Source organism: Marmota monax, unplaced genomic scaffold, assembly GCF_021218885.2.
Source record: "Marmota monax isolate L192 unplaced genomic scaffold, Marmota_monax_Labrador192_F-V1.1 WCK01_AAM20220418_F8-fsc00134, whole genome shotgun sequence".
Taxonomy (NCBI): domain Eukaryota; kingdom Metazoa; phylum Chordata; class Mammalia; order Rodentia; family Sciuridae; genus Marmota; species Marmota monax.
Window position 1 is genome coordinate 411,100 of NW_026692281.1, and position 26,526 is coordinate 437,625.

Genomic DNA, 26,526 nt, shown 5'->3' on the forward strand with positions numbered 1-26,526 from the left:
TACTTCTAGGGACAATCACCTATGACTGAAGTGGAGAGGACTGCCCCTTTAAATGATTTAAATGTGCTTCTAACTTACAAGAAATTATAAGAACCCAGACTAAGTCATTGAAGTCATTCTAACCATCCACATTTAGATAACCTAGAGTAAACTTTGCTCACTTTAATATCAAATTCTCCCTCAAGAAGTATTTCTGTCCACCATTTTTAAACTCACAATGTGAGAAGCATGAATTCAAACTGAGTATGTTTAAGAATGTGCCCACCTCTACATGTGATGAGTCTTTTCTGTATGAATATGTATGATTTTCCCCATTAAAAGCCCCATGCTTGCTTTCTTGAGGAGACACTGCTTTGGGAATTACCCCCAGTTCTCCTTGCTTCAAGTTATAAACTTTACTTTTAAAAAAGTTTTTAGTTGTAGATGAAAACACAGTGTCTTTAATTTTATGTGGTGCTGAGGATCAAACCCAGTGCCTCACACATGCAAGGCAAGTGCTTTGCCACTGAGCCACAACCCCAGCCCATAAACTTCACTTTTTTATCTCCTGGTTATCCCTCTCAGCTGCTGTGATTAGATGTGCTGATAATAGGCACTCAATAAATGTGACTTCCCTTTCTAGCGTGCTCCCTGTGCAATCCTATACAGCATTCAATACTGTCTGATGACCATATGCACATCTGCACATATATATGTATCTGATACCGGTATGCAGTAATATCTCTGTACCTTCAGCACAAGGATAGGCACACAAAAACACTCATTTTCCAGTGCTTTTATTTACATATTTAACATTCACAAACAAAGTTACAGGTTTCTTCTTTTCACAGGTTTATTATTTATAGGAACAATCAGGATTAAGATGGGAGTACCGGAGAGGACCACAAAATTACCATCAGTGATGGCGCAGAGTATACAGGCTCTGCAAGGACAAGAGAGTGAATAAGAGTGGTGTGTGGCCACTTCCTACCAGGGGTACACTGACTTCATTAAGGCAAAGTCTTGACTCTGACATTTCTTCCTCTTACCTAGTTTAGCCCATCTAGAAAGGTATTCTATTCCTGCATGCCTACTGAGGTGTTAGGAATGTTAAAAGGTATGAGAAATAAGTATATGCATCCCTTGACTATAAACACCTGAAGAGATAAGTTACATCTGATGCATTTACCATCCCTCTGGGAAATTTAAGAGGCAAAAGTTTGAGTCTTAAAACTTTGAGAAAAAAGGTTAAATGTGTGTGGAAGAGACAGGAAAGAATTCAAAAAGAGGCGAGGGCAGCAAACCGAACTCTTCTTAATGTACAACTAATTTCGTGTTCTCAGAGGCTGTTGATGTGTAGTGTTCCACTACTCAGAAAAAAGGATCAGCATTATGTACCTCCAATCAATTCTAGGGTGGAAAGTCTAATAACAAGGGGGCAATCCCTGGGGAAGGGGTGTGTTCTTTTTCAGGTATACAATAATGCAATCCAAAATTGTGTACTACTATGCTTTCATCTGTTATTCCTATTGTAAATTAATTTCCTGTGTGACCTCAGGCAATTTACTTAGCTTCTTCTGTGCCTCAATTTTCTACATGTAAAATGAGAACTCTAGCACTTTATGTCTAGGAGTAGAAGAGACACACCATGCACTGAAGAACAGTGCCCAGCCAAATCAATAAAGACAGAAAGCAGATTGGTGGTTGACAGGGGCTGAGGTGAATGGGTAGTGGGAGTGACTGCTCATGGATGTGGGGTTCCTTTGTGAAGCAATAATGGTGTTTGAAAATTAGATAGCAGTGATGTTGTGCAACTCCGTAAATACACTAAAAAACACTGAGTGGTACACTTTAAAAGGGTGAACTTCATGGTAAAGTGTATCTCAATAAAGCTGTTATAAAAATCCTTAAAAAAATAGAATAGTGCCTGGTACACAGCAAGTGCCCAATAAATGTTAGCTATGATTAGTAATATTATTGTCATTATTATTGATTTGGCCATCCTATGGCCTAAGTAAATCCCTAGAAAGTCTCTATTTTTAATAAAAGCCCACGGAATCTAGAAAAATGTGTCTAATTTACATACATAAATTAACATTCATACATTTACTTCCATCCAAATGTCTCAGAAATTAACAGTCTAGTTAAGAATCACAAATCAGTGCTTTGTACTGGACTAATAGCTGCATGCAAAGAAAGTCTTATGAAATCATGATAAGCTTTAGATAAATTCTGAAGACTTGATGTTCCCCAAGAATTTGAACTGACAGATTTTTCATTTTCCTCTCTGGGAATAAACAGGCAGTCCAAACAACAGTTAAGTCAATAGTATAAAGTACACTGTTAAATCTCCAAATACAGCCATGCCTGCCTTCTGATCACATTCTGAGGAATACTGTTTGTAAAAACAAACAAACAACCCCCCCCCCCAAAAAAAAAAATAAGTGGAATGAAAAGAGAAATGCTTACCAGTCTCATGCTCTGTGACCTTATCCAACAGAAAAATCCCCCCACAATAAAAAAGATCAAATTCAAATTCAATTCATGTAATGAAACTTTTAAGAGGCAAAAGACTTAATGGTAATGGTTGACTTTTAAGACCAAACTGCACATTCAAGTATGTTGTCATCAACTGAGTTTTAAAAATCTGAACAGCAATTGTCAAATCTTCACCCTTCCTATTGCTAAAGAAAAGAAAATGGTTCTCAGTCTCAGAAGTGGGAGCAGCAAGTGATCATCCTTAATGGTGATGATGGCTCATGTCCTGCAGTGATGCTCACATGCTTGAATTTCATCTCAAGCATGAAACTTTCCAATTCCTGTAACAGGGCCTCCTCTCTTTGAGCCTCCTACCCTTTCTAGCCCTCATTTCTATTATCAGCCATTGTGCCTTTGCAGCAACTCAGGGGAAAGTTGTGCTGAGGGCTACAACTTCCAGACACTTAGGTCTTCTGAGACAGAAGACCAGTGCACTTTCTGCATATATTAAAAACATTTATTTATACCTTCTAACTGACCATTCACTTTCAGAAAAAAATTAAACCTCCAATTTACCCACCTTTCCCCGCCACATTGCTGGGGAGGGGACCCAGAGCTTTGCACATGGTAGGCAAATACTCTACCACTGAGCCACCCCCCCAGCCCTACACCTTTGCTTTAATCATATAAAACCATTTGCTGAGTCCCCCCAGAGCAATAGATTAATATGCAGATCAAGCCCCCTTAATATCCATTATGTATAACTCCTCCATTGGACACCCCCCCCCCAAAACACACAAGTTGTGGCCTTAGGAGATTCTGACCAAATGTTTCACCTGAGTAAAATTCAGAAAAGACTTATTTCCCTTTTAAAAGCATGGTTACTTCTCTAATTTTACATTGTAATCATTGGGGCAGAGTACAAAGCAACTTTGGGGGAGATATTAGTAGGAAGTTAGAAAATTTCAGATAATGGAAATTGATAACTTTGAAATTAGGATCAGTTTCAAAGTATTTTACCAACTCAAGACTGAAACATTGGGTTTGTCCTTACTAGGGTTTATTTCACAATTTAAAAGCTAAACTGAAATAAATACAAATATGTAATCAAAAACTCTGGACCGGCTGGGACAGAAGGGATCAACGCTGCAATGCTTTGTGTAATTGAGAATCATTTCAACAACTAGTTTAGCCTAGTATTGTTGTTCACTTGGTTAATCTGGGCATGGATAAATTATGCTCTTAGAATCATATATCTATGTGTAGGTAGTCTTTAAATACAAAACAAATAAATATTTAAATTCTATGATAAAGAAAAAAATGTGGAGTAAGAAATTCCTATCTTTATACGTAACTGCATATTTACAACGAATGTTTTCTGCCTGACTCCTAATCTTCATCTATTAAGAGTTCTTTAATGTGCAATTTATAGAAGGCAACAGCTCATATTACCTTAAAGGAGGCCTGTTTAGCTCAGAATTAGCCTGTTCCAGATGCTCTGCTCCCTGAAAAGCCTTCACACTTGTGTGCATAAATAGCTGAGAGTAAAAGTAGGTGCACATGTGCAAAATGTACTTATCTATAAAGGGGAGGAACTAATAAGCTTTATAAATAAACTCTAAAAACCCACAAAATAAATTTCTATTCCCCAACCTGAAGAAAACATCTAGTGAAAAAACTGCTAAGCCCACTATGGAAAGGCAGCAGCTGTAATCTCAACTCATTCTACACCATGCTGTAAGTGCCTGTTCTATTAAGCAGCCATTGGAACATTAAATCTCTCCATGTTCAATTGGTTAAATGAAGAGAAGACTTCTGCTTATGTTATACCTTCTGCTCAGAGGCTAGATTATCCTTGAAGCTGTGCTATATCCAAACTCCTATACTTTAATGCAAAAGCATTAAGGGACCCACTAATCTAAATGTCTGAGGCCTTCCACTTGGATAAGCACCAATATTGGACCATTGTGAATTTCAGTCAAAGTAAAATTACTGTTAACTGCTGACATCTTAGATTGCATATTAAGAACTAGAAAGAGCAAGATTAAAAACTAGAGTGCCAACTGAGATGCTGTTAAGCATGACAGGAAAGGTGACTATATGAAAAAACAAAAGAGGTTGATTCTTTACCTATACTCTGCTCCTTTTTTAAAGCAACTTGTGTAGAATTTCCTTTGCTCAAAATCTGAACATTGGGTTAATGCACATTTTCTCCTCCCACATCTATAAACCCCCTTCCTAACTTCTGTCATTGCCTTTTTAAGATTGAGAGAGAGAGAGAGAGAAAAAAAAGAAGATGGATATAGACTATCTATTCTTCTTTATGAAAGAGAGGCATATTCTAACAGTCATAAGGCAATGTGTTTAAGAACTGCACCTGAACTGGAATTCACAAAGCTGAAAATAGTCACCAACTCTATTCAACTCGTAGGATATATCCATGTGTTTCCCCAGTCATTGGTTATCACCCAAATAGACCACAGTGACCCCATCATGCCTTAAGGAGGCATCATACTATGTGTAGTATGCACATGTATTTGAAATAAACATTGAGAGGAAAAGACAGCCTTACAAACATCAGTTCCTTACATAAGTGACCACAGTGCTGCACGGCTCCCTTTTAATACCACCTCCAAAACTGGACAAAAGAGGTTTAGTGTCAAAGTTCCATAGTGAATCATATCTTTCAGGTGAGCCTTGAATTCACTGGTTTCAATTTTTCTGTCTCCTGATTTACTGAGGAGTGAAGGTGAGAATCATCCAACTAATGACAAAGTAAAACAGGAAAACAGGATACACAGCAAGGGCCTTGCGGTTTGGAGGTTGGCTATCAGCAAGAAAAGCTGTAGAGGCTAAACAAAACCAAACAAAAAGGAATATTTAATACAGTAATTTTATCACAACTATTAATATTTACTAAACTTCAATATGCATGGCATAATCTGGAAAACAGAATTAAAAGTTCAGTTATATCTGTGACCCACAGAGAATCACACTATAAATTTTTTATGTGGCCTAGGGGTGTAGCTCAATGAAAGAGTATGTGCTTAGCATGTGCAAGGTCCTGGGTTTGATTCCCAGCACCAAAGGGAAAAAAAAAAAGCTCACTTAGATTTGATAACCTCAGAGAGCTTAGGGCTTCTTGTTTCAAGTTCTAAAGCTTTAAATATTTTGACCATTTGGAAGAGAAAACTATCTAAAAGAGGTTTCTTAAAACCTTTTTGAAAAATTAGTGAACTGTGTTGAACAATTACAAAAGACATGTGAGGTTATTTGCTCCCATGGTGAATACCCTCTTACTGTTACAGACTTTAGGTCCATTGGTCTTTTTTACATCATTAGCACTTTTAAATGCCATCCCTCTGTTCACCCAAGAAAAGTCTCTCATCTTTCTATCCATCAAGGATAAGACCTCTAGGAAATCTTTCCTGAATCACTTGGTACCCTGTCATCTAAGGAAAACTGCTCACTTCTCTCTATGGGGTCCTCACTGTACCCTGAATAGATGTCCATTTCCCACATGGAACACTACTGCCCTTGTGTATTTTTGTGTCTGCTGCTCCACCAGACTGAAAAAGGACCATGCCCAGCATAGGGCCTAACACTTAGTTTGTGATTACTATTCTTGCAAAATTCAAGTCTCTCTCTCCTAAAATTCTATCTTCTTATCTGCTGTGGGCCTGGACACTGAATATATAAGCTAGTTAGAACTACGTGTATAGTTAATTATCTAACTCTGAGGGAAAAAGGGCTTTCCCATGGATAAAGCACCCAAGCTTTTAAACACCAATTCTTTGGAACATCAATTATAGCTCGCTCAAAAGGTTTTTCTTATCAACCATGTTCCAAGTAATGAGATATTACTGTATTTAAAAACATTAGGTAGTCTGTTTATGCTATTAAACCAGAAGCTAGTGAATACTTCTAGTTTAAGCTGGAATTTAAAGAAAATTTTAGGAATGTAAAAACAATGGGCATAGTGTTCACTGCCATTGCCATGTCTTTCCTAAACTTTCTACCGAAGCAGAAAAGTACTATGGGTACTGTTGTTGTTTTTTTCTAAGGTGGGGGAGTGTAACCAGGAATTGAACCCAGGGGATCTTTGGGGATCTTCACAACTGAGCCACCTTCCCAGCCCTTTTTATTTTTTGAGACAGGGTCACACTAAGTTGCTTAGGGTCTTGCTAAATTGCTGAGGCTGGCTTTGAACTTGCAATCCACCTGCCTCAGCATCTCGATTTGCTGAGATTACAGGCATGCTCCATCATGTCTAGCCACTACAGTACTTTTTAAGATTTCTAATCTGGAAATCTGAAATGCTCCACAGTCCAAAATTTTTGAATGCTGATATGTTGATGTGAGTGGAAAATTACACACCTGACTTCATGGCACAGGTCAGTGTTAAAACAGGTATACTAAAAACAGGTAAAAGGCCTCTACAATGAAAACTACAGAACACTAAAGAAAGAAATTGAAGAAGACCCTAGAAGATATCAAGCTCTCCCATATTTGTGGATAGGCAGAATCAATATTGTCAAAATGGCCATATTACCAAAAGCAGTATGCAGATTCGATGTAATTCCTATTACAATTCCAATGACATTCTTCATAGAAATAGAAAAAGCAGTTATGAAATTCATTTGGGAAAATAACAGGCCCAGAGTAGTTAAAGCAATACCCATTGAGAAAACTGAAGCAGGAGGTATCACAATACCAGACATCAAATTATACTACAGAGCTATAATAATAAAAACAGCATGAGGTTGGCACTAAAATAGACATGAAGACCAGTGGTACAGAATAGAAGACACAGAGACAAACCCAGATACATAGAGTTATCTCATACTAGAAAAAGGAACCATAAACATATACTGGAGAAAAGATAGCCTCTTCAACAAATGGTGCTGGGAAAATGGAAATCTGTATGTAGCAAAATGAAATTAAACCGCTATCTCTCATCCTGCACAAAACTCAACTCAAAGTGGATCAAGGATCTAGGCATTAGACCAGAGTCCCTGTGCCTAATAGAAGAAAAAGCAGGCCCAATTTTTCATCATATTGGCTTAGGAACTGAATTCTTCAATAATACTCCTAAAGCATTAAGAAGTAAAATCAAGAATCAATAAATGAGATGGTAGCAAACTAAAAAGGTTCTTCACAGCAAAGGAAACAATCAAGAATGTGAAGAGAGAGCCTAAAGATGGGAGAAAATCTTTGCCACCTGTACCCTGGATATAGCATTAATCTCCAGAATATATAAAGCACTCAAAAATCTTAATACCAAAAAAAAAACAAATAACCCAATCAATAAATGGGCAAAGCACTTCACAGAAGAAATATGATTGGTCAAAAATATATATAAAAATGTTCAATATCTCTAGCATTTCGAGAAATGCAAATTAAAATTACACTGAGATTTCATCTAACTGCAGTCGGAATGGCAATTATCAAGAATAAAAGTAACAATAAATGTTGGTGATAATGTGGTTAAAAAGGTACATTTCATACATTGCTGGTGGGACTGCAAATTGATGCGACCACTCTAGAAAGCAGTATGGAGAGTCCTTATAAATTTGGAATGGTACCACCATTGGACCCACTTATCCCGCTCCTTGGTCTATACCCAAAGGATTTAAAATCAGCATACTACAGTGATACAGCCACATCAATGTTTATAGCAGCTCAATTCACAATAGCTAAGCTATGGAACAAACCTAGGTGCTCTGCAACAGATGAATGGGTAAAGCAAATGTGGTGTATATACTCAATGGATTATTACTTAGCCATAAAGAACAATAAAATTATGGCATTTGCCAGTAAAATGGAGAATATCATGCTAAGTGAAATAAGCCAATCCCAAAAAAACAAAGGCCAAATGTTCTTTCTGATATGTGGATTCTAACACACAATAAGTGGAGGGAGGGAAGAAGAGAAGTTCACTGGATTAGACAAAGGAGAATGAAGGGAAGGGAGGAGGGATGGAAGTAGAAAAGACAGTACAATGAATCAGACATAACTTTCCTATGTTCATATATGAATACATGGATCAATGTAACTCCACATCATGTACAACCACAGAATAGGATGTTATACTTAATTTATGTATAATATTCCAAAATATATTTTTCTGTCATGTATAACTAAAAAGAAGAAACAAAAATTTTTAAAATGCAGGTATAATAGCCAGGCATGGTGGCATACAACTATAATCCCAGCAATTTAAGGGACTGACTGGAGGATAGCAAGTTTGAGGTTAACCTCAGCAACTTAGCAAGGCCCTAAGCAACTCAGACCCTGTCTCAAAATTAAAAAAAAAAAAAAAAAAAATTTTAAAAAGGGCTAGAGATGTAGCTCAGTGGTCAAATACCCCTGGGTTCAATCCACAGTACTCCTCCCCCAAAAAACAGATATACAAAAAAGATTGTATACAATTACTTTTAATCTATGTGGATAAGATGTATATGAAACATAAATGAATTTCATATTTATATTTAATCCCATTTCCAAGATATCTCATTATGTATATGCAAATGTGCCAAAAATCTAAAAAACAAATTGCAAATATGAAACTCTTGTGGTCCCAAGTACTTCAGATAAGGGATCTCATACTGTACACAATGATACATACAACCTGTACCATAAGGTGGTACAGTATAATTCTACAGCTGTGTTATCTGCTTGGGTTTGAATCTTGACTCTGATACTCACTAGTTCTGAGTTCTTAGGTAGGTGTTTAACCTCTCTGTGACTATGCCTCATCTGTAACATTGGACTAACAATAGTTATTTGTCCATTAGGGTTACTATGCAGGTTAAAGGAGGAAATACATATAAAACAATGTGCTGTGCCTGGCCTAATGAGCAGTCTATAAGTCTATAAGTGCTATTACTTTTGTTAAGAAAAGGTCCATGTCATTTCACAAGTCACTTATTCCTGTTATATATCAGTGCTGAACTGAACATAGTATAATCTACTTTCACAATCTTGCACATTATTTAAGTGAAGAAAAAAGACATGTGACTCTACATAAGTCCAGATAATCAACTCAGATAACAGACACCATCCCCATTGATGCTTGCTTAGAGCAAAGGGTTCTACAGATGATACTGGCAAAATCATATCATTCATATCTGACTTTGGAGTTTCACTGCTCCTCATCTGTAACTCAAGTTTTGGTCTGTTCTGCTACTATAGAGAAAAGTACACACTTACCCACTATAGACCAGACAAACATCACGATCACCACAAAAAGCCGAACCATGAAGTTCACTGGTCCTGGATCTGCCAATAGTACCAGGCGGCAAACCAGCATTGCCACAGTCAAGGGAAGTATACAGTAACCCAGCACACAGAGGCTCTGAAAAAAAGATCTAAACACAACATACATCCACAAAGATCATAAATATAGCTGAATGGTAACATGATACAACTTATTACATAACTCTCTGTATATTATGGACTGCTGCTTCCTCCTTGATATATTATACCTATACCCTAACATTAATTTTATAAGGTTAGTCCTCTCTATTAACCACACATTTTCAGCTTCTTTCCCCATATTCCTCCCTCCTCCCCTCTTAAGCCTCTTAAGATTCAACTTTCTAATACCAGATGATCTACTCTAATTCCTAGAGATCTCCTTCCTCCACTGAACCTCTAAGATGGTGGTCCTTAATCCTTCTAGTTACAGACTTACTTGATAATTTGTTGAAAGCTATGGCCCATCTGTTTCCCACAATGTATATAATTTTTTAATACACATACACAAAAATCCTGCCTGTGATTTTAGGGACTGGTGAAAACATCTAAAGCTTATGAAAGGATCCCAAATAATTTAAGATAACATCTGAAACTTATCAAAGGACCCCACATAATTAAAGTTAATTTAATTGAGCTGGGTTATATTTGCTCAGTGTTTTTCGTTTTTCTTTTTAGTGGTGCTATGGATTAAATCCAGGGCCTTGCACATGCTAGGCAAGCACTCTACCACTGAGCTACATTCCCAGCCCCTACTCAGTGGTTTTAAGATAACTTTTTCTTTGTTCCTCATTAACTTTGATTTGTCTTGTCTTTTCTTTTGAGACAGGGTGTCATTAAGTTTCCTAGGCTGACCTTGAACTCCTGCCTTAGCCCTGAGTTGCTGAAATTACAAGCATTCACCACTATGCTCAGCTTTATATCAGTTTTTCTTTTTAAAAAATCTAAATAGGCCAACTTCCTTAAAATCTAAGACAGGTTACCTTGCAAGGGAAAAGTGGTATATTTTAATGATACTCACATGTTTCCTCCAAGAAGTTTTGAGTTGAGGGTGATGGTAACCGCACCAAACCAAACAATGACAAATACTTCCGCAAACTGGGGCCCTCCATCTTTTTCACCGTCCACAGAACCTCTTTGCAGCATCCTGAGACAAGGAAACATGAGAACTGCCTGATCTTTAACTTAGAGCAACAAAGGTAAAGTATGGGTTCTCAAATTTTGAACCGGATTGCTGTGCTATACCTCATCTGAACATCAGTAATATGTAGGATGTGCTCAAAAGAAAATGCAAAAAGTATTTAGCAAGGATCCCTTACTTCAAATTCCAAATGCTGCAGGACTATATGGGGTTCTCCATTTGACCTTGCTGGAATATTTAAATTAATTACTGTAGACTTTTTTGTTCAAGCAGAGGTTATAAACTGAAAGGCCGAATGTGGCTAACAGACTTGAAGTTTGTAGTTCATACAATACTTAAAATAGTTTTAAATTTGAATTTGTTTTAAAATCTGGAGGTTTCACATATTTACTTCTGAGGCTGGTAGAGTGCTTGCCTAAATAACATCCATGAGCCCTGGGTTTGATCCCCAGCACCATACACACACACACACACATACACACACACACAAAGTCAACATGGGGAAATTCAGTAGTCCTGATTAATTATGTGCAAGGCCCTGTGTTTAATGTAGAGTAGCAAAAAAGATGAAAATAAAAAACAGACATTTCTGGATTTTCTTGAAAAGTCAAAAGACTTTCTCACACTGGGCATGCAATCCAATACAGCATAAATCAGGCACAACTGTCATAGCAACAAGAGCCAGATCACCACTATGTATATTTAGGTTACTTCTACACTTCTTCTCTCACTCTATGGCGCCATTGGACACATCTGCATTTGTAATTCTTTGGTTAAGGTTTTAGTTCAGATTCTTAAAAAAAGAAATAGTCTATAAACCTATTTAGGTATTGATTTTGTATGTGTGTACATGCATGTACATGAATGTTACACTAAACCATGTTAACTCGTACTTACCATCTAAGTTAACCTGCACTAACAACCTGAGGTTTTCTGTCAAAATAGAAAACACTACTGAGTTCTTATTATGAGGATAAAATAAGAGAAATATTTAGAAGTTTTTTGTGAACAGGCAAAGTCATTTTATAAACTTGTGCACACTAGGCAAAAGTGCTCTACTACTGAGCTATATCCCCAGCCAAGTTGTTGATTGTTTTACTCAAAACGTACAAATCATTAATAGACTTTACTTTGAACTGAGTAATTGAAGAGTCACTTAAATATCATTTCTTTGTGTATGAATTTTACAGATAGAAAAAGTTTTGAATTCTGAACTTATAATACTTGAACATGGTGTTATTTTTTCCAGAAAAACAGTGTGTTCATAACCTCTTCTTATTACACAGTATAGAGAAGTCACACAGTAAGTCTTGCCAGGCTATGCTACGTGCCAGTATGTGCAGGGGTTTGTAGCTATGGCTGTGCATATTCCATTCCAAGTCCTAACAATCAGATGCAAAGAATGTGCTGGCACTCATCATTTGTTGTCTGGAATTCTGACTACTTTAGCATGGTATGATGGAAAGAATATTAACTAGTCTGGAAAGCTGAAGAGCCAGATAATGATCCTGTTTCTGTCATTAGATAAGGCACTCAATGTCTTGAGACTCCAGTTTTCTCTGTAAATAAGTGGGGTTAACCTATATCATATCTAAGAAAGGTTTCAAAATGTGTGTATGTGTACAATATAAACCCTTCCATCAAATTACTGAAATGATACCTGTGATATGGTTTTTAGAGGCATAAAAAATAAGTCAGGGGCTGGGGTTGTGGTGCTCAGTGGTAGAGTGCTTGCCTAGCATGTGTGAGGCACTGAGTTTGATCTTCAGCACCATATAAAAATAAATAAATAAAGGCCTACCAACAAGTAAAAAAAAAAAAAAAAAGATAAGTCAGATGCATGCTTGAAATCCCAGTGAGTCAGGAGTTTAAGGGAGAAGTATGGCATGTCTGATGCCAGCCTCAGCAACTTAGTAAGACCCTCTTCTCAAAATAAAAAAATAAAATAAAAGGGCTGGAAATATACTGAGTGGTGGAGTGCCACTGGGTTCAATCCCTTCAAAAAGGCATAAGAATTAACAAAATTATGGTGTGAATTAGCATTATTCTCATTTATGTTAAAAAAATTAGGGGTAGGTGTATAGATCAGTTGGTAGAACACTTGTCTACCATGCCCAAGTCCTCCAGGTTCAATCCCCAATACAGCCCCCCAAAAATTTAGTAGAGAAGCCAATAAGGAATTTGTTAGAATCATAAAGGGTTATGCCTGCCAAAATAAATCATTTTACAAATATAGAAGAAGAGACCCAGAGTGGCTAGGTGGTAAGAGTTGTAATAATTACAGAAGCAGAGAATAAACCAGTCAGGAAACCTGAGGTTGTGATTTTGGTTAAATCCGCGATCTCTGTGAACCTGAGCTTATTTGTCAAAATTGAAAATAAACCCAGACGGTCATCATTATACAAAATTCATGTATGAAGATGTGAATTTGGTGTCAACATACCTTATATACAGAGGTTTGATAAATTGTGGTATAAAGGTGTATTAAGAATTGCATGCAAAAAATTATGAATGTAATGCACTCCTCTATTGTGATGTATGTAAGAAATAATAAAAAATAAATAAATTTTAAAAAGAAAAGAAACCCAAGTTCTCATTATAAGAATAAAATAAGAGAAGGTATATACAGCTAGCAATAGGAGAGTAAGGATGATGACCCAGAATTGAATCCTAGTGCACTATTTTTTCCACTCTATCAATGGCTACATTCCCCTCTACAATGGAACCCTTCTCTCCTCCTTCAGTCCTCCTTCTTTATATACACCATATATAGGAACACATAACAGTCTGAAACATGATCTTGTTTTCAACTCTACCACTTCTATTCTTATTCTCATTCACACTTCTAATAAAATTTTAAAAAATATTTGTTTGCAAACAATGCTTAAATCTATAGATATTTTATTCCCTTGCTTCAATGATAGGGAGGCACATGAAAGTAATAGATATGTGGTAAATAGACATGGCTAAAATAAACTAAGAAGTCATTGGTCAATGAAGTGGGCATAATTTTCATACCTTTAATTCCATCATTTTTAATTGATTTGCAAAGCTTCTTCACTTTTTTAGGGTTAAATATATAAGGAGTACTATAAGCTATAGAAAAGCTATAGAAATCCTAAATGAACCATTCTGTCAAAATCCCCCCATAATTTTGAAACTCCACCAAAAAAGTCTAGTCTAGCTCAAATTACAAAAAAAGGAAATGTAAGTACTTACAACGCCAGTGTCACACAAAGGATCAAAGGTCCCCACAAGTCCCCTATAAGGCAAGGAAAGACAGAAGATTTCTTAAAAACAATATGTAGTATTTTCCATCTTTATTCCAATATCTACTTCTCCCACACCTGGGATTCAGACAGCAAGGTGTTCTGTCTGCCTAGACCCACCCACCTCTCTGTCCCTCTACTTATGTTTCCTGTTCCTGAATTCTAAATGCAGTTATGCCCATATCCTTTGTTTCGTTCACTTCATTACCTTGCAAGTCACTATTCTCTCCATCTACTAAGCCACATTCCAGCATTCTATAACTAAAGTCCAAAGAAGAAGCAGTTGGAAGACCTATGTGCCTTACTTTGCATCCTCAGAAAAACAAAACAAAACTACAGTCAAATCATTTCACCAATTTGAGGCTGTGTGAGAGAAGGCAAAGATAAACCTGTTCACTTCAAAAAATGATAAATGAAACTGAGAAGGAAGTAGCTTGAGCTGGGGGTGGAGCTCAGTGGTATAGCACTTCCCTAGCATATGAGGTCCTGAGTTCAATGCCCTGCATCACAAAACAAAGAAAAAAAGAAGGGGTGATTTGAACAAGTTTATATGTGGAGGTGGGACCAGAACCTAGGTGTGCTAATTCTTAGTCCAAAACTCTTGCCATTCTTCCAGACTGCTTCCCTTTCATAATATTACACTGAACTAATACAGAATTGCTAATGTTCTAGGTGAAAAAAAAACTCAGCCCAATATTGGTAATTTCATAAGGTTAAATTTTAAAAACATGTTAAAGAGCTTTCTGAAAAATATAAAAGGCTCAATCAATAGCTGTTGAGTGATTAGTATGCCAACAATTCATAAATACATGGCTCAGAGCACAATTACCTTCCTCAACTAATCCAAAAAGGATCCTATGTCTAACCTGAACCTTATACATACAAACACACACACATACATCACACAGATAATTTTACCTAAGAGAGGTATGCATATGTACATGTTTACACTGTTTTTTTTTTAATTATATAGTAATTTGTATATCAATGCAGAATTTGGAAGAGGGAAAAAAATCACAATCCTACAATCTAATCAATGTATTTAACTGCAAAACTATATTAAAATAAAATAATATTAATGTGCTGTTTTTTGATGCACTGGAGAATCTTTTAATTCATACAAAATCACTCACAGAAGCTAGGTGTGGGGGCATACACCTGTAATCCCAGTGACTCAGAAGGCTGAGACAAGAGGATCACAAGTTCAAGGCCAGCCTCAGCCACTTAGCAAGACACTCAGCAACTTAGTGAGACCCTGTCTTAAAATGAAAAGTAAAACATAGGGTTAAGGATATAGCTTAGTTGTGAAGTGCTATTGGGTTAGATCCCATATCACAAAAAAGACAAAAAGGTACTTTTAGTTATTTTCTTATTGTAAAATATATAACACAAATTTATCATTTTAACAATTTCTACATGTATAATTATTGTACACCCATCATTATCATCCATCTCCGGATATTTTTTCATCTTCCCAGAAAAGTAAGAAAAGGTAAGATGTTTTAGTGAAGATCATTCACCTAGTGATGGGACCATTATTCAAATCCAGATTTACCCATGCTCTTTCCATTATACCATCGATAGCAAATCAGTTTCAAATTATGCATCAGCTCCAACCCACAGTGCAGAAGGATTCTGATGCTGCATCCAATCTCCACACACAGCAATGGCATACTTGCCACTTATTTGACATTCCTATATTATAGCTGAAATGCTGCCAAAACAGAAGGCATACTCATGTTACATCATCGTTACCAATGACTTGATTATTCTGACAAAGAGTAATAAGAAAACCAAGGCTGCTTAAAAAGAAAAATGAGAAACCTAATAATTTCAAGAAAAAGTTCTAAGTACATAATTTATTACACTGTATTGATAGACCTCTTTAACAAAGAAAGATAAACATACTAAATGATAATTTTGAAAAGAGAAAGAAGTTAGGCTTCTTTGAATATACATTTTTCTCTGCATATGACCTGAAGCAATTTTTTTTAAGTTGAAGCACTTTTAAATGCCAATAAATATATTGTTAATTTGTTAATCAAATTTGCTAATGGGTATTTGTTGTTATCATCATTTAACATTCATACATTTGGAGATTGTTAGTTTTTTTGGGAGAAGAAAGTCCCTATGTGTTAGCAGCTTCTAGCAGAGGCCGCTAAAGCCCATAGAGCAGAAGTGCAATAAAAGTATGGCCATTCCAACAGGAGATTGCTAGATCACTTTTTTAAAAAATATTTTTTGTTTAGTTGGAGATGGACACACAATATCTTTATTTATTTGTATGTGGGGCTGAGGATCTAACCCAGTACCTTACACATGCCAGGCAAGTGCGCTACCACTAAGCTACAACCCCAGGCCAGCTAGATCACTTTTTAATAGCATTTTGACATCATCTGCTACAGCATTTTCCAGGTGAAGATAGGCACTATAGATGAAGACAATGTGATAAATAAAATCTTCTCATCTTTAAGTTTCCTTCTAAAGTTCCTCCCAAATTTTCATTTACATATATTTTCATCTTGCAAAATGGTGTCAGTTTTATTATTGCACAGTCTTTGCCTTATAAAGCATTAACACTAAGGTATGATAAGATGAAGTAAATCCTCAAAAACCACATACTTGGGCTGGGATTGTGGCTCAGCGGTAGAGCGCTTGCCTAGCACATGCGAGGCCCTGGGTTCAATCCTCAGCACCACATAAAAATAAATAAATAAAACTGGGCTGGGGTTGTGGCTCAGTTGCAGAGTGCTTGCCTCGCACATGTGAGGCTCTGGGTTCAATCCTCAGCACCACATAAAAATAAATAAACAAAATAAAGATATTGTGTAATAAATAAATAAATAAAAGATATTGTGTCCAACTACAACTAAAGAAAAATTAATATTTAAAAAAAACACATACTTACAATCTCTCAAAAGAGTATTACTTTTCCTTGGATATAAAACATGCATGAATTTTTTCCCAACAGCTTTTAGATCACGCATCTGAAAGACATAAACAACTTGTATTATGATGACCAAGGCAGCCCCCTCACTTAATTTACTGTTTCTACTCTTTCAGTCTCCTCCAAACTCTTCATTGAATTGTGCAGCTTCTTCTAGTTTGACTCCTTCATTTCTATGAACAACTTGGAGAAGTAGGACATGATTTTTCTATTAGCTCCTTAAGCAAACATCTAACACTTATTCCACATCTACCAGTTCTACTTTGATTTTGAAAACTCTGTAAATGAGAAACAAAGTCCTCCTGGTATGCTACTTAATTTAAAGAAACTAAAATCCATAGCATGTGACATTTGTTTTATACATGATGTAGTCCCAAGGGCCATTTAGCCGGCTCCCTACCTACTGAATATAAATAAAGTTTTTACATTCACACTTTACCTGATAAATGAATAAATCAAGACATTTGAGCTCATTCAGTAATGCAGATATAATCTCTCAAAATACAGTGGAGATAATTCCACCTTAGTCTTCAATTTTTAATTGTTTGGCATTTTACTAAAATTATTTACTTAACCAATATCCCATCTTGTTGTTCATTGAAGATGTTTCCAAATTTCCTTTATTATAAAAATGCTATAATGGACATCTTTGCATATTTAATATTTCTGTCAAAAATCTTTGTTTTATTTTTCATTAGACTATTATATTTAGTGAAGCAGAATTACTGGTTTCAAAAGATTTGGACATTTTAAGATTCTTATACCCATTACAGCCAAACTGTTCTCCAAAAAGACTATATCAAATGATTCCCTAGGGGAGAATCTTTAAATTTCAATAAATAAAATACACCAAAAGTCAATGAATTAAACAAAATATTACAAAGTACTGTTAGTTATTTAGTCCCACGATGCTGAAGAGATATTCTGTCATGTCATCTAACTTACAATAGTGTTCCGAACAGATTCATTTAATGTGGAGCTGTCTGATTCTCGAATGCGAGATCTCACAGGAATGGTGATTTCTCCTTCTATTGGGATGTCTTGTGAGATGGAAATATCTGAAAGGCCTGCAAACTGAGAAGAGTTGGGGGAGAAAATTAAGCCTATAGTAAACTGCAGAATTCCTCAAAGACATCATCATTTCCTTCACGAGGAACCATGTTTTTTATAAGGGTTTTGCCCAGTAGTTACAATGGGTGTTAGTTCAACAGACATTAAGTAATGCAGTTATCTCTAATTATCAAACACTTCTTTTTAAAGGAGATGTAATATAATAAAACAAATATTGAAAGTAAATGCCAGAGACACTATCTTGCCCTCCAATATTTAGTTTCTTTAAAGTATGAAATCTCTACATGACAGAAACTAGTAAGGTTGAGATGATAATTACAGAGCTATTAAAAAGTGATCTAGCAATCTCCTGTTGGAATGGCCACATTTCTATTGCACTTCTGCTCTAAGGGCTTTAGTGGCCTCTTCTGGCGAAGAACAAGCATTACATGAAATGGAAAGTGAACTGGGAAAAACAGTAAAACAACAACTTTATGAATATTGTTTTTACCAGTTTACCTGGCAACCACAGATCAGGTAAAATTTTCAAAATGAATAAAGAATTTGAAATTTTGAGTTCTTATGTTCATCTGCCACATTCAATTATTATGACCAAAACTCTGAAATCAACAAATTCCTAAGAAAAATGAAGCAATCCCATCTTACATAGTTTTTGGTCCAGTGGATACAAAAGACAAGCAACTTATCAAATACACTTAGAATGTTTTCTTTAAAAAAATAAGGAATAAACTATTTTTAAGGTTTCCTATAGAGGAAAGGAGGAAATTTCATGGTAAAGCAGAAATGAAAAACAGTCAGACCCCTTTAAATATTTGCTGTTTTCTGTGTATGACTTGAAATCATTTAGTTCACATAATGATAAAACAAAATTAAAGTTTAAATGAAGTGATCTCTGAACTAAGTGAGGGCTGGGGTTGTAGCATCAGTGGTGAAGTGCTTGCCTGCCTTGTGTGAGGCACTGGGTTTGATCCTCATTACCACATAATTAATTAATAAATAAATAATAAATAAAGTTATTGTGTCCATCTACAGCTAAAATATTTTAAAAAGAGAAACTAAGGGAAAGATTGAACAAATAAACCTACTCTATACTGAATTAAATACACAACCACACAGAGAACAACTATTTCAAGTGACTACATAATACTGTAACTTGACTTCTGACTAGAATATAGAAAGCTGGAAAGATCAGCCCCCACACCAGAATGATGAGGAAAAAGCTAGATTAAACTATAAAATCATAATGTTCCTTAAACCCAAAGAGCTGAGGTTGTGGATCAACTGAGTATAATCTGAGGAATAATCGGTTCTTCTAAGAAGAAACAGGACACCAGCACTGGCTCAGCTGTAGGAAATCCTGAGAAGATGATGCCACCAGGCACCACACAGATGAGTAAGAATTCAGCTAAAATTGTAAATGAATTGCTAAAGGTCAAGTATGTGTGAGCACAAAAAAAAAAGTACAGAACTCTTGGAAGTGACAGACACAAGGGGCAGTCATACTCACTTGCAGAGTTCCATTGGGAGTTCACAAGAAGACTAGATGGGGAACAGTATGGCTGGTGTAGGGAAAGGAAGGGAGGAGCTGGCATTCTAAGAACAGTATTCCACCAATTTCTATTCCTTAGGGAGGACAGGAAACCACCTGGGCCCAGACCATTAGAGTTTCCTTCAGCTGAGGAAGAGACAGGATCACTGGGAAAGTCCCACTCAGGGAACTCAGAGACACATGACCTACCTAAGATGGAGGCTGGATCTTGATGACAAGGAATCCCCAGCACCACCAAGTAAGCATAGAGTAACAAGTAATAGTCAGCTACTGCTGAGGGAGTAGAGCTTAGACAGACCCATTCTGAGGTGCAAAGTCAAAGATAGAAAGATGAATGAACAACAGGAATGTTATGAAAAAATCAATAAAAAGGGACACTTTTCCTACTATATGGAATAAAGTGTTCCTCAACTCTGGGATCAAAAATAAAACCAATGAAGATGCTTTAACAGAAAACTACTGGAACAACCCAGCACCCACCCTAAGCCCAAGGTAACATTAATGATATTTGAAACCGGTGAATCTTTGAAGCTCCCCTTAGCAACAAAACCCAAATAAAATTCAACTCCTTACTAGAATGACCTAATTACCACAGTGACAACTTCAGCTATCTCTTCTGTTCTATACACTTAGAATGTTTTCTAGCACTCTATTAAAAAACTGCATTTGGGGCTGTGGTTGTGGCTCAGTTGTAGAGCACTTGCCTACCACTGCTAGGTAGCACCACATAAAATAAATAAATAAAATAACCTTTTAAAAAATACTGCATCGATGAGGCCAGTTTTTAAATTATGAAGACATGATTTAGGAGGTAACTGGAAATTTGAATTCGATAAGACTTCATTGGGGACGTAGCTTAAGTGGTAGAGCACTTGGGTAGCATGCACGAGGCCCTTGTATTTCTTAATTGTGTGAGGTCAATATTAAGAGCAGCATCAGTAAAGGAGCCTAATTACAAAGGATTGAGTGGGAGAATAAAGAGAAGTTGGATTAGGAAAGAGCAATGGAGAGTAGTTTGTGAGAATGGTAGAAACAAGGGAGCTAATTCCTGCTTTATGCTTCCCCTTGTTCTTGATTCCTTTCTCCCTCGCTGGCCCAAGGATCCTGAGGTGGGGCTGTAGTCCAGTGGTAACATATTTGCCAAGCATGTGCAAGACCCTGGGTTCAATCCCCAGCACTGAGAGAAATGAAAGGAAGAAAACGAAATACAAAGTTCCTTTCTCAGTTTTCATCCTCTGAATACTCTGCAGCATTTCATGCCTTTTTTTTTTTTTTTTGGCAATACATTGGATGGAAGCCAAGGGCAGTGTGCCTGCTAGGGGAGTGCTCTACCACTTAGCTACATTCCCAGGCCTAAACCACTTTTTTTTTAAAGCCATACTCTCTCTTTTTACTAATTGGACACCATTATTTCAAACTCTGGGATCTTTTGATTTGTGTCTTTGCTTCCTGCTATTACTAGGTAGGTGGGGCTGTTGGCAAGAAGGACGGATTCTAAGGACAAACAGGGCTCTGTTCTCACCTGGTAACAATATTGCCATAAGAATCAAAGTAACACCTGCAGAACACCCAGCACACAATGTTTACTCTATATTTGGAGAATAATGGTGAAGATTCTGGCTGGAGCCAAACAGCTTGGGTTCAAATTCCAGCTCCATTGTTTACTACCTGTGTGACACTGAGCAGATTACTTAACCTCTCTGTGCTACTGTTTCCTCATATGCAAAATTGAGACATGGTACCACCACCATAGGGTTGTTGTAAGGAAAAATGTACTAATCCATGTAAAGTACATAGTATCAGACACACAGCAGGGGATAAATATTAGCTCAAGATTACCAAGGGACTCAATTCCACTTCTTTTACTATTGTCAAATAGTGGCTGGTCTTTGTCCTGTTTCTGGGATGTAGCCTCTAAACTCATAGAATATCCTAAACGATAGGAGTATTTTTGTTACTGATGGTGGGCTCTGATAGTTTATGCCAACAAGTGAGTCATGGCAGCCCTATTAGATAATTTATGCTAAGATGACGACTGAGGAAAGAGGCAACTACTACAGAAAGACCAAATATATGATTAGAGGATTGGGGCTTCAGTACACAAGATCAAAGCCCAAGCTTTGAGGAGAAGAGAGGAGAGGAGCAAGAGATTGAGTTCATTTACGTAGCCAATGATCCAATAAATCATGCCTATATAAAGAGACTCCAATGAAACCTCAAGACACACGGGTAAGCTTTCCTGGTTGGCAGTGCTCTTCATATGGTCACGTGGCAGGGGATAACATGTTCTGACTCCACAGGGAGAAGACAAAGAATCTTTGTGTTTGGGATCTTACCAAACTTCACCTTATGCATCTCTTCCTTTTGCTGGTTTGGATTTACGACATTTTGTTATACAACCATAAAGTGTAGCACTGTCCTCTGTTCTGTCAGCCATTCTAGTGAATTATGGAGCCTGAGGGGATCATGGAAACCCCTGAATTTGTATCCAGTTAGAAGTGAGGGTGGTTCTGGGAACCGTCAAACTTGTGGCTGGTGACTGAAGTAAGAACAGTGTTAACCTGTAACATTTGCCCTAACTCCAAGTAGTTGTGGTACTAAAGGGCCACTTGGGTCTCCACCTGAGCTCCCATTCTAACCTCTCCTAAATATCACCTCTCAAGAAAATTAGTGAAACTGTTCCATGGGCTGAGTCAGGATCTATGGCAGCCTCATAAGAAAAACAGGACTACCAGGCCCTCAGCTAGTAGAGACCCTGTCCTCTGAACTAGTCCTCAATAGGAAAGAAAGATTGGACTTCATGACCCTCACCTTTCCCATGTGAATGCAGGCTCCTATACATATACACACATTGATCACAGAACACATATGCATTTTACTGACTGGCTTGAGCCAGTGAGGGAGAAAGGGATCCACAAGGGGGAAGCATGAAGCAGGAATTAGCTCAATGACACAGTCTCCAGCCAGCCCTGTCACCTGGGCCAGCTTCCTTAAAGACCCAGCTTGCAGCCATTATTATAGCTCTTTCTCCTGGCCCCTAATTATGGATGGGCATTACCCAAGACTTTGTCTTTTCAACTCTGTGTAGATGAATCTTACATCAACAGTTCTAGTCCTGACCTCCTCCTCCTTTTCTCCCCTATGCTAGGGATGGAACCCAGGGCCTGATACATGCTAGGCAGGTGTTATACCACTGACCCACACCCTCAGGTCCTGACCTCTTCTGAGCACCTAAGAGCAGGTTTGAAAATCTGACTGCCTATTGAATATCTACTAAATGGCCTGCCTTTATGTCAAACTAAACATACCCAAAAGTGAAGTAATCACTTTTTTTTTTTTTTGAGATGGAGTCTCACTATGTTACTCAAGCTGGTCTCCAACTCACCACTGAAGTGATTCTCTTGCCTCAGCCTCTGGAGTGCTGGGATTACAGACATGCAATGTGCCACCATGCCTGGCTTTGTCATGCCCAGCTTTGAATTAACAATGTTGAAGGCCCTCATCCAGATAACCTTCCAATGTAATTTATTTTTGTTCAGGTTATCACTATTCTCTCAGATGTTTATAGCCTTGTTTTTTAAAATGTGGCACTGAGAGCAGCAGTAGCAGCAACATCACAGGAAACTTGTTAAAAATGCAGAAATCTCTGGCTCCACCCCAGACCTACTAAATCAGAACCTACAATTTAACAAGATTCCCCAGATGACTGACATGCATGTTAAAGTGTAGGAAAAACTGATTTTAGACAGACCCTCATGGATTCTGCCTTGTTTTTCAAATCCTCAAATCCCCCACCACTGTTGTAGACTAGATTCCCCATTATTCCCTCCCTGAACTTTCTGCAACAACTTCATTGATAGATTGCAGACATCCCCATTATAACGCATTTCCTTTTATGTTGTCAAATTCTTGATTTCAAACCCTTCCCTCCTCAAAAATTTCTATGGTCTCTTTTTAGCCTAACAAGCCTGCCAGCTTAGCAGTCAAAAAAAGGAGGGGTTGGGGTATAGCTCAATGGTAAGAGCGCTTGCTTAGCATGTAGGAAATGTAGAAAGCCCTGGGCACAATCCCCAAAACCAAAAAAAAAAAATAGAAATGACATTGCATGATTACTATGTGCCACCAGGTACTTTCTTAACTTATTTAACCCACCTAAAATCCAATGAACTAAGTACTGCAATAGTCCCATTTTACAGATGGGGAATGAGCATAGAGGGGTTTGGTAATTTCTCCAAGTGATAGTGATTTATGCAATCTGACTTCAGAGAATACATCCTTAATCACCATTCCATACTGCCTCCCTGATTGAGTAGGCTTATTTTTTAAGTCTTGTCTCCTAGTAATTTCCTGCACTTCACCCAAAGATATGTTGTTCTGTAAGAACATCAGTCCTAGCACAGTGGCCCAGCAACTTGGGAGGCTGAGACAAGAGGATCACAAGTTTGAGACCAGCCTCAGCAACTTAGAGGGACTGTCTCAAAGTAAAAAATAAAAAAGGCTGGGAATGTAGCTCAGTGGAAAAGCACCCCTGGGTTTAATCCCTAGTTAACCTCCCCCAAAAGTATCTTGGCACCTACCTCTGTGCCTTTGTCCAGAAAAGCCTGTGTAGCATAACTGGAAATGGTCTGGGTTTCAGAGTCATACCTAGGTTCAGATTTCAGAACTGGCCACTAACAGGATGTAGATCCTAGGGAAATCAAACCTCTCCGTTTCGTTTCCTCACCCATATATAAAATGAAGTTAAACGCCACCTAATTAAAATGGTTCCTGTGAAATTTAGAAAACATGCAGATGTTTAGCACAATGCCTGCCACCTAGCACTAATAATTCCTATGCTTAGCTGGAATTTCAAATCCTATCCATCTTTGAGGCCCTCTCAAATACAACTTCTATCATGTAGCTTGCTTGGTTACCCCAAATGAACATGAGTATCTTCTCTTAAATTTCACTAATATTTTAATGTGTGACTTACTCTTACATACTCCCTTATCTTAGCATTGTATATTTGTTATCACCCCCTACAAATTAGACTATAAGTAACCATAGGGGCAAGCCCTTCAGATTCCCTGAGTCAACAAGCACAGTGCATTAAACATCATGGGAGTTCAATAAGCATTTGTTGACCAGAAGTAGATTTGATATTGAGTAATGAGTGATCAGAACCACTGACATTAATTGGGGATAATTTCACAGAAAAAGAGCAGGGGCAGTTTGGATTAAAGGAACTGGAAACAGCTAAACACCTCTAACTACTTCATGGTAGGTACTATGTGTATATTAGCTCACTTAGTCCTCTCAGTAATCCTGTGATGAGTATCTATTGCCAATTTACAATTGAGGAAACAGGTTCAGAGTGATTTTACTCAAGGTCACAACTGCTCCATCAGAACTTGCCCCAACTCATTTTTTTGTGTGTGTGCATTGTTGGGGATTGAACCCAGGGTGTTGCACATGCTAGATAAATGCACTACCACTGAGCCACAAACCTAGCCCCAACTTACTTTTCATCGTTATGTCCCCAATTCCTGAAAGTGTGTCTGGAACATGACTGATGCTCAATAAATATTTCAAGAGATGAACAAATGAGATGAAGGAAGAGATGAGCAACTAGAGCTAGTAAGCAACAGAGCCAGGACTAGAATCAAATTCACTTGAATCCCAGTACAGTTCTTCACTATACTAAGTTGCCAATTTAAGAGAGAAATGGAGATGCCATTTATTGAGCAAATAAATGAACACTGGGAGAAAAGACATGGGGTAGAAAGTTGACTTAATTAAATGCTGCAGTTCAAGGCACTGATTGTATTATACACACTAAATAAACTATGCTATTTTATCATCTTAACAACTTTTGAGGCACATATTTTCATCTCCACTTAACAAAGGAACATCCTCCATGAAAGGACTTGCCCAAATTCACACAAGAAGCAGAGTGGATGGAATGAAGCCTAGGCAAGTAACTGCAAGGCTTGTATTCTTAAATAGTAGCAGCTTTGGAATTGTATGCAAAAAAAAAAAAAAAAGAGAGAGAGAGCGAGTGAACATACTTTATATACAGAGTTATGAAAAATTGTGCTGTGAATGGATAATTATGAATGTCATGCACTCCACTATTGTCATGTATGTAAGAAATAAATTAAAAAAAATAGTAGCAGCTTTGGGATTGTACTTGGAATAGAAAGTCTATCCCCTATAGACAGTAAGAGTATCCTGAAGAGGATGGCAAGGAGATGGGATTAAACCTAGCCTATGTGGGTCACTAAACAAGTAAAGACTCAAATTATAAGCAATAGAATGTTCATGTCCCATGAAAAGCAATCTCTCATTTCTATTCTAGAATGCTACTATTCCAACAAGGGCTTATGACAGGTCTTGATAAAATCAGGGGACAGTGGAAGAAATCAACTTAGGCTCAGCATTTAACACAATGTAGGAGACAGAGGACGACCCCTGAGAGTATGGGAAAGGAAACAGGAGGGGAATTTTAAGAGATGGAAGGAACGAAGAGGGCAGGGGGAAACTCCTTAGCCCAAGGAACAGGTGCGGTGTTGACGCTGGTTCTAGTATTGAGTACAGCAAATGCCTGCCTGGAGAAGGGGCTGCGGCTATCTCACGCCTTGAGCCCATCCCCCGACTTCTTAGGGGGCACTCTGCCTCACCCAGGGTCCCTTTTATGTCGCAATTCCCCAGCTCACCAGGGGCCTGGACGACGTCGTTCCCGGGTCTCCAGAAGACTCCGCCGCTTCCGCCATGACGGCCCTCCTTCTGCCGGGTCGCTCCCACAGGCCTTTGCGGAACCTGAGACGTGGAGGCCGCTGCCCGTCAGAGCGTCGTC

At 37.6% G+C, this 26,526-nt stretch overlaps 1 protein-coding gene across 1 annotated transcript; it reads right to left on the reverse strand.

Annotated features, from left to right (window-relative positions):
* Positions 1-760: 760 nt before the first annotated feature.
* Positions 761-26,526, reverse strand: Yipf6 (Yip1 domain family member 6). Its single transcript, XM_046440282.2, has 7 exons — positions 26,387-26,526; positions 18,017-18,145; positions 17,033-17,111; positions 14,075-14,117; positions 10,736-10,861; positions 9,670-9,827; positions 761-5,309 (listed from the first exon to the last, which is right to left on the reverse strand). The coding sequence occupies exons 1-7, from the start codon at positions 26,441-26,443 to the stop codon at positions 5,191-5,193; spliced, it is 711 nt and encodes a 236-aa protein (XP_046296238.1). The 5' UTR covers positions 26,444-26,526; the 3' UTR covers positions 761-5,190.

What these genes read in the sequence shown, in the direction of transcription:
- Yipf6 (XM_046440282.2), bottom strand. Translation starts at nt 26,443, where the DNA reads ATGGCGGAAGCGGCGGAGTCTTCTGGAGACCCGGGAACGACGTCGTCC. An exon ending in AAACTTCTTGGAGGAAACAT is followed by an intron (nt 9,828 to 10,735) that starts GTGAGTATCATT and finishes TGTTGTGTTTAG; the next exon opens with ATCTTTTTTTCAGAGCCTCT. An exon ending in GTTTGTCTGGTCTATAGTGG is followed by an intron (nt 5,310 to 9,669) that starts GTAAGTGTGTAC and finishes GGTTTTGTTTAG; the next exon opens with CCTCTACAGCTTTTCTTGCT.